At 63.8% G+C, this 10,486-nt stretch overlaps 1 protein-coding gene across 1 annotated transcript in view; it reads right to left on the bottom strand.

The window, feature by feature from the left end:
- The window catches only part of KDM6B (lysine demethylase 6B), an 18,113-nt gene extending 12,325 nt beyond the window's left edge, over positions 1–5,788 (bottom strand). The window contains 10 exon segments of the mRNA XM_040628326.1: positions 303–647; positions 735–935; positions 1,018–1,179; positions 1,263–1,355; positions 1,438–1,657; positions 1,764–1,862; positions 2,077–2,218; positions 2,313–2,455; positions 2,709–2,828; positions 5,186–5,788. Of these exon segments, the coding sequence (XP_040484260.1) occupies positions 303–647; positions 735–935; positions 1,018–1,179; positions 1,263–1,355; positions 1,438–1,657; positions 1,764–1,862; positions 2,077–2,213 (1,257 nt within the window). The 5' untranslated portion in view covers positions 2,214–2,218; positions 2,313–2,455; positions 2,709–2,828; positions 5,186–5,788.
- Positions 5,789–10,486: the final 4,698 nt, after the last annotated feature.

The raw sequence follows: 10,486 nt of genomic DNA, 5'->3' as shown, positions 1-10,486 counted from the left end.
GGCGGGGGCGGGGGCTGGGGCGGGAACTTCGCTAGAGGCGGCGGTGGCGGTAGGGCTGGTGGTGGCTTCTTCTCCTCTTCCTGGGTGGCTGCGGTGGTGGTGGGGGCCGTGGCGGCAGCGGCCGAGGCTGTGTCGCCGGGGAAAGGAGGCTGCAGAGGTGGAAAGGGCTCCTTCAGGGGGGGCGGGGGACCCACGCCTGCCTCCTGCTGCTCCTCCTCCTTGCGAAGCTGCTCTGGGTGCACCTCCCCACCCCAGGGGATCTCCTGGGCCAGCACCCCGCTCCACCCACCGCCGGAACTCACGATGCCTGGGCTCGGCTCCGCGCCCCGGAGACCGGTGTTGCTGCTGCTGCTACTGCTGCTGCTGGTGGTGCCGGGGAGGCCGGGGGGCCGGGAAGGGGCGTAAGGCACGCAGGCGGTGGTTGCTGCTGGTGAAACGCTGGAGTCCATCCGCGACCTCTGAACTCTGCTCTCTCTAAGGTCACTTCCGGGGGGACGGGTGGCAGGCGGGCAGCCATGGCTCTCTGCTCCTGGGGGGCGGGGGCCGGGGCCTGGGGGTGTGGCCGGGACCAGCCGGTGGCCAGGGGGGTGCGCGGTGTAGGCCGGAGCCGGGTATGGATACGGGTGGGGCAGCGGGTGCCGCTGCTCCTGTGGAAGAGGAAGGAGGGCCATGAGTAAGGAACAGAGGATGCGGACCTTGAACTGAGAGGTGAGGGGCAACAGACAGGAGCTCACCTGGCGCTCTGGGGGTGCTGAACCCTTGCGCTCGGGGCCCCAGACATCTCCATGCAGGGTACTCCACAGCCCTGGCTTGGTCAGCTGAAATGGAGGGCTAGTGGCTAGGCCAGGCAGGGGTGGGGGGGGCGGTGGTGGTGGCGGTGGTGGTGGTGGCGGCAGTGGCGGTGGAGGCAGCGGCAGCCCTGGGGGAAGGCCAGTCTAGAAGGAAAGAGAGTGTAAGACCCCGTCCCGTGCCCCAGTCCCGTCCTCTGGCTGCTTGCCTGCCCACACACCACCATACCTGCTCTGAGCTGCAGCCTCTCCTGCGCTTGCCTCCAGGGCTGAGGCCCTCATCCCCCGAGGGGCCTGAGAGCGCTGCAGGAGGCACAGGCTGCACCACTGGGGGTTCAGCGGCTCGCTTCACTGGGGGACCTCCCCGTTTGGCCCCATAGTTCCGCTTGTGCTGAAGACAAAAAGGGGAGAGAAGATGACACGGCTGCAGACCTGGCCTGGGCCCCCTCCCTACCCAGCCGGCCCTGGTCTCACCTCGAGGTGCAGCAAGTTCCACACTTGCTCCAGAGGGGGCAGGACCTTGGCTCGGTGCTGGCAGGAGCCGGCATGAAAGTTCCAGAACTGGGCCTGGGGGCAGAAGCAGACATTAAGATGAGGGTACCGAGCCAGGAAGCACAATCCTGGCTCCCCAGGGCCCGCCTCATGCCACCTGCTGTAGTCGCCCGATGCGGGGCCCCAACTCAGCCAAGCTTCCTCCATATCGAAGGGCGCTGTGGTAGCAGCGAATGGCCTCCTCACTGTCGTGCTCTGACTCGTACAGCTGTCCAAGCTGCTCCCACAGCCCTGGCTGGGCCGGCTCTCGGAGCAATGCCTGCACACAGCCATGCAGGGATTCCAGCTTCCCATGGAGGGGTCTCGGGGTGAGGGTCCTACAGAACAGAAAGGGTTGCAGGGGTTGGAGGTCAGGCTTGGAGGGAACTCTTCCCGGAACCCAGACTTACTTCCCAACCCCAATACCTTCGAATCCTTACTCACCCTGGAGCATAATACGGTTTGTTGGGGTGCCCAGAGCTACTGCCATGTGAAGGGGGTAGGGGAGCAGAGAGTGGGGGCTGCCCGATGCTGGCAGAGCACCTAGAGAGAGAAGGGGTCTGTTAATGTAGAGCAACGTAAATAGTCCTGTCCCTACCTAGGAAGGAGGGCACTGAGAGGCTAAGAGAGAGCAGCCGAGAACTGCACTGAGGTCCACAGAATGGCAGAACCCCAGAGAGTGACACAGAGATTGAGGAGTCGAGGGGATGGGAAGGGGGGGTGCCTGGAGACAGAGAGAGGGGCCCCAAGTTCTCACCTGCCTCCAGGCAGCCATGCGCTACGAGGAGGGGGATGGGGCGGGCAGGAGCTCCAGGCCCCAGCACAGCTCAAGCCCCCAAGGGCAAAGGCTTCCCGTGCAGCGCGGGCCCCTGGAGGGTCCACTGCCCGATGCATCCAGCCTGAGCCAGGGAGAAGAGATTACCGTCTCAGTGGGGGCGCGGCCCGAGCCAGCAGTGTGCACACCACCAACCCGGCCCCGGGTCTTTCCCTTACCAGGTCAGCAGTGGCCCCAGGAGCCCTGGAGATCGGGCACGGCCCCCTGCCCCAGCTCTCTGGGGCGACGGTCCCGCTCCAGCCGCTCTGACAGGAGTGCCCACTGCCCCCAGATGGCCACCCAGGGCCCTTCACAGCCAATTCTACAGAGGGGAGGAGAAGGAGTGAGGTGAGCTGCCCGGCACACAGCTGAGGCCCAGGGGCTGGGCCGGGCGGTCATCTGCACTGGGCGTCCGGCCCCGGCTTCCCCTGAGGGGAGGCCCCCGCCGGCGGCGGAGCCCCCGGCGGCCCAGGAGGGCGGCGAGGCGCCGGGCCGGGCGGCAGGCAGCGGGCCGGCCGGCGGCAGCCCGCAGTCGGGAGCCCCTGGGGCGGACGGGCAGCGCCGCGGCGGCTTACCCGGCCTCCGTGGGAGCGTCCTCTCACAGCGTCGGCGAGCTCCTGAGATCTGGCCAATCACAGGACTTCCTCTCTCCCCAGAAAGCCAATCATCACCCGTGTCTCCGCCTCAGTAACAGCCTGGCCGGGACCAATGAGAGCGAGGTTAGCCCTACCGCTGCCGGCCGGGGGAGGAGGGGCGGCGGAGCCGGTCAGACGGGCTCGGCCTGGGGTGACCCCGGTGTGACCCCGTGGCTCCCACCTAGGGTCTCCATCTCGGACCCGGCGCTCGGGCCGGCGGGGCCCGGGACCCTCGCGGGTGAAGGCGGCGAGTCGCACGCTCGGGCCGGCCTAGGGGACGGCGCTACCCGCAAGTCCCACGCACCCACAGAGCCACCGGTAGTCCCGGCACGACCGCCCGAAGCGCCCCCCGCTGCCCCGCGACCGTGAGACCGACTGACGGCTAGCGGACGCACCGCGCAGACAAAGGCGTCGCTCCCCTTCCTCACTTCACCTCGCGCACTGCCTCGCCTCCCACCCCGAGTGCCCCCTGTAACTGCTGAGGACTGGCCGGTCCCGGCGACTTCTCCGGTACCCAAACCCGCCGGCGCCGCGACCTGAGCGCTCCACCCCCGACGCCTGACCCCATCCCAAACCACGGTCAAGCCCCCGGCCCCATACCTAGTTCCTTGAGCTCCTCCACTTCCCCCACCTCTCTAGAGCTTCAGTACCAACCGACCCCCCAAACCAAAATCTGTCTTCAGTCCCAACTTCTGAGAAGTCGCGCACCGCGGTCCCGAGTGGCCCCTCTCGCGTGGCTCCCATATCCTCTATGCCCTTCCCCGTCGGGGCCACGCGGTTCCCCACGGCCCACGTGGCCCCCGCCCCCCAAGGGAGGGGGGATTTCGGGGGTTGCCCGTGACGTGGCTACTTGCGCAGCGGAAGCGGCGTGTGTAAGTGTAAGGGGGGGGGGTCCTTCGGGAGGGAGGAGGGCGGGGCCCGACAGGCGGTGACATCACCCTTGTCCCACTCTCACCGCCCACTCCCTTAAAGAACCCAGAACCCGTTTCACTTCCTCCTTCACCCCCCCCCGCCCCTTCCCGTCGGTGCTGCCTCTACCCACGACGGGCGCAGCGCTCCCCTTCTGGGCACCTTCCCTTTAGCCCCAGTTCTTCCCTCTCGCCTCTCTGAGCCCAGGATCCCCGTCCCCGCGCCTCTTCCTCGCCTACCCCGCGTCCCCGCAGGTAGGGAGCCGGCTCCGCTCCCGGGATCGGTCCATTGAGAGTCTAGAGTACAAAGAGCTGTGAGAGGCGAGCGTAGAGTACAAAGCGGCGGGGGCGGGGCCAGCGCTCCAGCTGGAGCTAGCGCCGGGCAGGAAGCCGGGGGAGAGCGCGCGACGAGGGGCTGGGGGCGGCTGGAAAGTTCGCCTTCGCCGAGAGAAGTCTGCGCTGTGGGGAAATTTCCACCCAACCCGCAAGGGCAGGCGGGTTTCTGGTGAAAAGAGTCCTCCCTCCGCAGGGCAAGGTCGTCTGTTTACATGCAAGCGCTGGGACCCTACACGTCCCGGCGCGCCACTCCCCGCCGAGCCCGACTCCACGCCTGGGCTCTGCTGACCCTCTCCGCGGTTCTGGCGGAGTTTCTGCCCCGAACTCTCTCCTCACCACACAGACTTTCTCTCAGTTCCCAAGCCCTGGCACGAGTAGAGCGCTTAACTGCGGTCCAGTGTAACCCCGACCAGATTCCCCCACCCAAGTCCCGGACCACGCATGGGAAGACGGGGGGAACCGGGGATCCGGGCATCAGAGGAACAGATGCCCGCTTGCGAAGGGGTGCCCAGGGCGCCGCCAGTTACCAGGAAATGCAGCTTCCCCTAGTGCGATGATGACACTTCCCCTCCACCACTTCCCCTTTCCCACGGGGAACTGACTCAGCTTTCCCTAAAGCACTGAGCCCCGTCCTTCCAGCCCCTTTCTACCTTTGTCCACAAACCCCCACGCCGGCACTCAGAATACAGCAGCCCTCATTGGAGAACAAAAACTTCCTGTGCACTAAACACACACTCACTCTCGCCAACCACCTCGGATCCCTGTCCCCACCCGGGACCCAGGCGCCTGACTTCCCCACACACACACCATCCGCCTCCCGTACAAAGCCCTCCCTCGGGGTCTGATTCAGGCTCGGGGTGTGTGGGGGGGAGAGCGTGAGTCACCCAGAAAACCTTCCCCTATTCCCACTGACTCAGTCCCCGCCTCCCTGAACACACACAGACACACAGTCAGAGGCAGACACAACTCAGCCCACACACCGCTCACCACCGGTCCCGCGGAATTTCCCCTCTCGTCTTCCCCCACGACTGCCCCTCCCTGCGCCCGCCAGCTTCGACGCCCCACTCACACCTGTTCCCCAGGCGCCGGCAGGCGGCTCGCGGTCCACTCTCACCTCCACTCTCGCTTTGGGGCAGGAATAGCCCTCCCCGACTTCCCGGTGTCCGTACTAACCAAGGGGAAGGGACAACCACGGGCAGGCACAAAGGACACCCACAGACTCCTCGAAGGCAGATGAAAGGAAGACGCACGCGGCCAGAGCCAGGCTGGGAGGACGGTATACTTCTGGGGCAGACATTCCATTCCAGCCTCTCCCGCCCGCCCCACAGTCCCGGGGGCCAGCCGGCCAGAAAGGGTTAATTCTTCTCCCGCCGAGGCCACGCCCTCTCCATCCGGGCACTCCCGGCTGAGCCCAGCTCCGCCCCTTCCATCCGGGCTCTGGACTCAGGGACTTTAACCGACCCCCTCCCCCGGAGCCCCGAGAGAGACCCACTCCCTCAATCACACCCACTTAACCCTCTCCCGGCTCGAGACCCAGAAACCCCTCCGCGCAGCGCTCGAGCCGCGGGGGACGCGGGATAAGGGGCCAGACGTGCGCACGCAGACTCACATGCCGGCCACAGACAAGACCCCGCAGATACGGTTTTCCCCAGCAGGCGGTCGGCGAGGCGCGGCACGCGCGCCGAGGTGGGGCCGGTCCCGGAACCCCGCCGCATCCCGCTCCCCGCCAGGCCTCATTCTGCCCGGTGGAAGCGAGGGGTTACAGGCTCGCTTCTTACCTGGGGGAGGGGGGAGGCGGAGGGGAGGACCGCCGGCTGGGGCGCCGCTGTGACTCAGCCACCCGGGCAGGCCGCCCGCTCGGGATTCCCTTCCCCAGCCTTCCCCCGCTGCTGGCCCCTCCCCGCCCCCCACCGAGGAGTGACAGTGCCGGCCCCGGCCCGCTATGTGTCACTGCGAGCCTTGTGTCTGCCTCTGACTGGACCGCTGTGTTCACCAGTGTGTCTGACAAGGTCGGCTGTGTGTGGGTCCCGGTGTCTGTCTGTGTGCACCTGCAGATCTGCTCATCTCGTCTCCAGCGCCTGCGTCTGACGCGTTCCTGTCATTATGCCTGTCTACATGACTCTGAGGGGCTGGCTCTGTCTGTGTGTCTGCCTGGCTCCTGTCTCGGTCTTTTGTCTGGGTCTGCCTCTGCATCACTTGCGTGATCACGTGTGTCTCTGCACATGCCCTTCTGTGTTTGCCTACATGTTCCTGAACAGAGTCTGGGAAACACTGGAGCAGGCTGACCCTGCTGACTCCTCGCCTCACTCCCCAGAATCCTGACGGCTTGCTGGATCAGTGATCCTTCTGTTTGAGTCAAATATTTGGGCGTCTGTCTGCCTTCCATCAAGTTCTGTCCTATTCCTCAAGGTCCTTGCTTATCCTCACAGCTCCCTGCGGCTCCCATTATGATGATAATTGCTAGCATCCAGTGAATACTTATTACATGCCTGGCACTGTGTTAAGCACTTCACATACATTTTTAAAACTACCCCCCCACCACCACTCCAAACCTGAGGTAGGGGGTACTTTTTCTTTTTTACCCCATTTTACAGATGAGGAAATTGAGGCTCAGAGAGGTTAGGTAACTTGGTCAAGCTCACTCTGCAAGAGAGTGGAAGAGCTGGGCTCCTTCCCAGGGCCTCATTTCTTTCCACTCTTCTAGAAGGCCTCTGTCCTAGTCTCCCTCCCTTGGTTTTATCCTCACAGGCCATCTCCTGGGTCAGCCTGCCCCAGGGTTCTACCCCAGGCATCTCTACCATCCCAAATGTATCACGTCCTCCAGAGCAGGTGTGGGCAGAAGACTGTGTAGCAGATCTCAGAAGCCATTGCTTTCTTGGCAAGAAAGCTCATTCGGTTAACACATTCATTCAACACAATTCCACTGAGGCACCCCAATGTGCAAACCATCTTGCCAAATAGAGACACAGAGAAGAAAACAGTCCCACTCAAAAATTCAGTGAGTAGTGGAGAAGAGCGACACACCCTCAGAGAACTCAAGTCCCTGGCTTGGGTATCATCTTTTCTCCTACAGAACGAGGGATGGAGGCTCTGTCCTGCACAGCCTCAGGCAGACAACTGGCAGAAAGAGAGAGGCAAGGAGAAGAGGAGTAAGACTGGGGGGGGGGGGGGGGCAAATGCTATAGTGCAGTGGGAACAGAATGGAACAGAAGGGATCTGGAAGGAAAGGTGAGATGCCATGATTGCCACGGCAACCGCAGGCCTCCCTGGCAGGGGCCTCCACTACCTCTCCGAATCAATGTCCAATCACCATCCAGAAACCAGACTGTTCGACAACTCTTCTAGGGCACCCCCACCCCAAGAAAAATCCCTCCAGGGTAGCTCACCTCTACCATGCAGCTTGCAAACTCTGGCTCAAGTCAATTCAATAAGCCACTGAGTTGTAGCACTGGGGGGAGATTTTTTGGTGGTAGTGGAGAGGCTGCTGAAGTACAGGGCTGAACCATCCACAGGCAACAGAGGGGAGCTCCATAAACCAGGAAGACTGAACCACTCACGCACCACATGGTGGGGGGATGGATGCTCAGAGTTGGACTGGACCATTCTGAGGAGTGGGCATGATCCAGATCGTACCACTCTTCTTCAAGCATGTGGTGCAGAGTTGGACTGCCGCGGGTGGGGGGAGGTGTTGCTCAGGGGCAGGACTTACCAGATGGAATCTGATGTGCCCTGTCTCATTGGACCCAGTGCCCCAGCGGTGGGGTGCAGCAGACCACAGTGGGTGGGATGGGTGGTACTACGGGGCTGGCATGGTGCCTGGGGGAACCTAAAAGAAAAAAAGCCAGTTAGAAGTGGGGTCTCCCAGGCTGGAGAATTTTCCTGTGCTCCCTGTCTTCTTAGTGAGGAGAAACCATGCACTGGTGGTCAGATGGGATGGGAGAAGCTGTTTCCATGGCAACCAGAAAAAGCCATCCCCAAAGTGGTCCTCCAGCCTTCCCCTTTAGGAAGCAGCCTGGAGCAGGGGGTTAGAGGCGCCTGCTAGGGCATCTGTGTAGGTCCGTGGCGGACAGCCTGTCCATGACCCCTCTTCCGACTGAAGCCTCCTGTTGAGAGTCCCTGGTCCCAGAGTAGCCCCCATGGCCCCTGACCTCTGCAGCGAAGTCAGCCTCCATCCTGGCCCCAGGCCTGTAGATCCTCGGCCTTCAGCTCAGCCTCCTCCCTAACCTTATCAAGACACCAGTCAACCCCACCCTCTGGACTCTGCCCCCTCCCCTTCCCCCAGGCCAGCGCAGGCAGGTCTTGGCAAGCGGCACAGGTGGCCAGACCAGAGGAACGGGCCCAGCAGGGAGGAGCCTCCCTCCCGAACAAGGGCTGACTCTGGGCCTGGGTCTGGAAGTGGCCTCTGCTGCAAGCCTCCCTTCCAACCCACCCCTCAAGGCCATATCCTGTTTCTTCATCATCTCCTTCCTCTCTGTGGCCCAAGAAGGTGACAGAGGCCCACTCCCTCCCCTCCTCTCACAGACAAAAAGCTAGGTCTTCTAACAGAAGTCCAGGGTCAAGAATCAGGTGTCCATCTAGGGTCACGCCTAACTCTCGCCCTTTTTTCAGACTCACTCCTCAGGGACCCGTGGTCGGCCCTGTAGGTCCCAGACACTTGGGCTCCCAATCTAGTCTCTCCATTCCCCGGCCCTGCAGCCCACAGCCTTCCCCCTGCCCCAGAGACTCAGGCCTCCGGCCCCCAGCCTCCATGATGCAACGGGCTGCAAGCCGCCCGGCTGCTGATGACACTGCCCCACGGGAGGCACGAGGCGCGACTCCTGACCCACGCAGGGCCCCTCCGTGTGCCAGGCAGGGGCCAGCTGCAGGCGAGGGAGGCCAGGCGGGCAAAGGTCTTCTGCTGGAAAGGGAACCTTCCAGGACAGGGATGCTGAGAATGTGGGACGAGTGTGTGTGTGCGTGTGTGTATGTGTGTGCAGTCTGCAGTGTTTGTGTATGTGGTTGTGTTAGAGGGGAAGGGGAAGCTGGGGAAGGTCTAGCCTAGACAGAGGGGAGTGGCAGGCCTTGGGACACACCAAAGAAGGAGTGAGGGGCAGCCAAGGGGGTCACAGGGGTGTGTATGGGGTGTCTGGACACCAGAGTGGGGGGGGGGCATGTGGACGGGAAGGGGGAGCTGGGGGAGGGGCTGGGGCTTTCTTGTGCACAGAGCCAAACAACAAAAGGGGAAGCTGAAGGGCCAGCTCCAGTGTGCCCAGGCCAGGCTGCTGACCTGCAGACCCACTGGTGGTCCCCACCTGATGGCCCACACACTCCATAGTTTGGACTCAAGGACTCTTGGCCAAGGAGTCCGAGCACCCAAAGGTGGGGCCTAGGAGAAGGTCCAGGCTGAGTGCCTCCCCTCCCCCGCAAGCTGTCACCCCTCCTTGCAGGTCCCAGCCTCAGCACCATCCTAGACCTGGCAGGCCCCACGACAGATTCAGCCTCAAATGCCCTGCTCACCAGCCAAGCCTCCCCAGACACAGCCTGCCGGCTCCCCCTCCCGCCGGCACAGGGTGGCAGCGGCCACACCGAGGCTGTCCCTTTAAATCATTACCACCCCCTGATTGTGTGGACAAACCGAGGGCCCTGCCCCCCAGGCAGGCGGCTTGCCACCTCCCCCCCAAGAGTCCCCAGAAATGTGAGGGCCATTTAAAGGGACAACAGAGAGGCAGCCAGGTCTCTAGCTGCCCCCACCCCCACCCCGCACACACAGCCCCTTTCCCCAGCGACATACAGCCCCTTGCCCCTCCAGAGGGCCCCCCAAATTCCGGTTCTCTCCCCACACCTAGAGACTGCTAGAAGGAGAAAGGGGGCCAGAGTTGGGGGGGCGGGGAACAGGGGGAGCGAGAAAAGGACAGGGACTGCCTTCTTACTCAGAGCCCCAGGGGACAGGTCGGAAGGAAAGCCAAGCCCAGAGAAGCAGCGAGACAGAGCCCCGAAAGGTGCCGCGGGCAGACCTGGGGCGCAGAGGCTGTCGGGCGAGGGGAAGGGAGTCGGGCTGCACGAGACAGCGGCGCGGCCAGCGGGCGACAAGCCCAACTGGGGGAGATGGAACGAGGAGGGCCAGGGAAAAGAGGCAAGGCCAGAGGAAAATGGGGAGACAGAATGGGGGAAAGGGGTCATCCGGGAGGGTGTGGAGGAAAATCCGAGAAGGGAGGGCGAGCCAGGCCGGGGTTACCTGCTGGGTGTCTGTCCCCCGGCGGTGCCCCCGGAGTCCGGGTAGGGAGGGGGGGAGCAGCAGGGGGGGGAGTGGGGGCTGGGGGGGCGGGGGAGACGGTCCCTCCTCTGCCTCCTGGGCCTGCCCCGGCGCTTGCAGCCTCTGCCTCCCTCCCTCCTCCTCCCCGTCCCTGAGTCCCGGAGTCAAACAAAGAACTGTAGCAGGCTCTCCCCAACCCCCTCCCTCCTCCTCCTCCTCCTCCTCCTCCTCCTCCTCCTCCT

The sequence above is a fragment of the Ursus maritimus genome, unplaced genomic scaffold (genome assembly GCF_017311325.1).
Source record: "Ursus maritimus isolate PB19 unplaced genomic scaffold, ASM1731132v1 scaffold_14, whole genome shotgun sequence".
NCBI classification, from domain to species: domain Eukaryota; kingdom Metazoa; phylum Chordata; class Mammalia; order Carnivora; family Ursidae; genus Ursus; species Ursus maritimus.
Note: the sequence above shows the minus strand (reverse complement) of the source record. Positions and strands in the feature narration are given on the sequence as shown.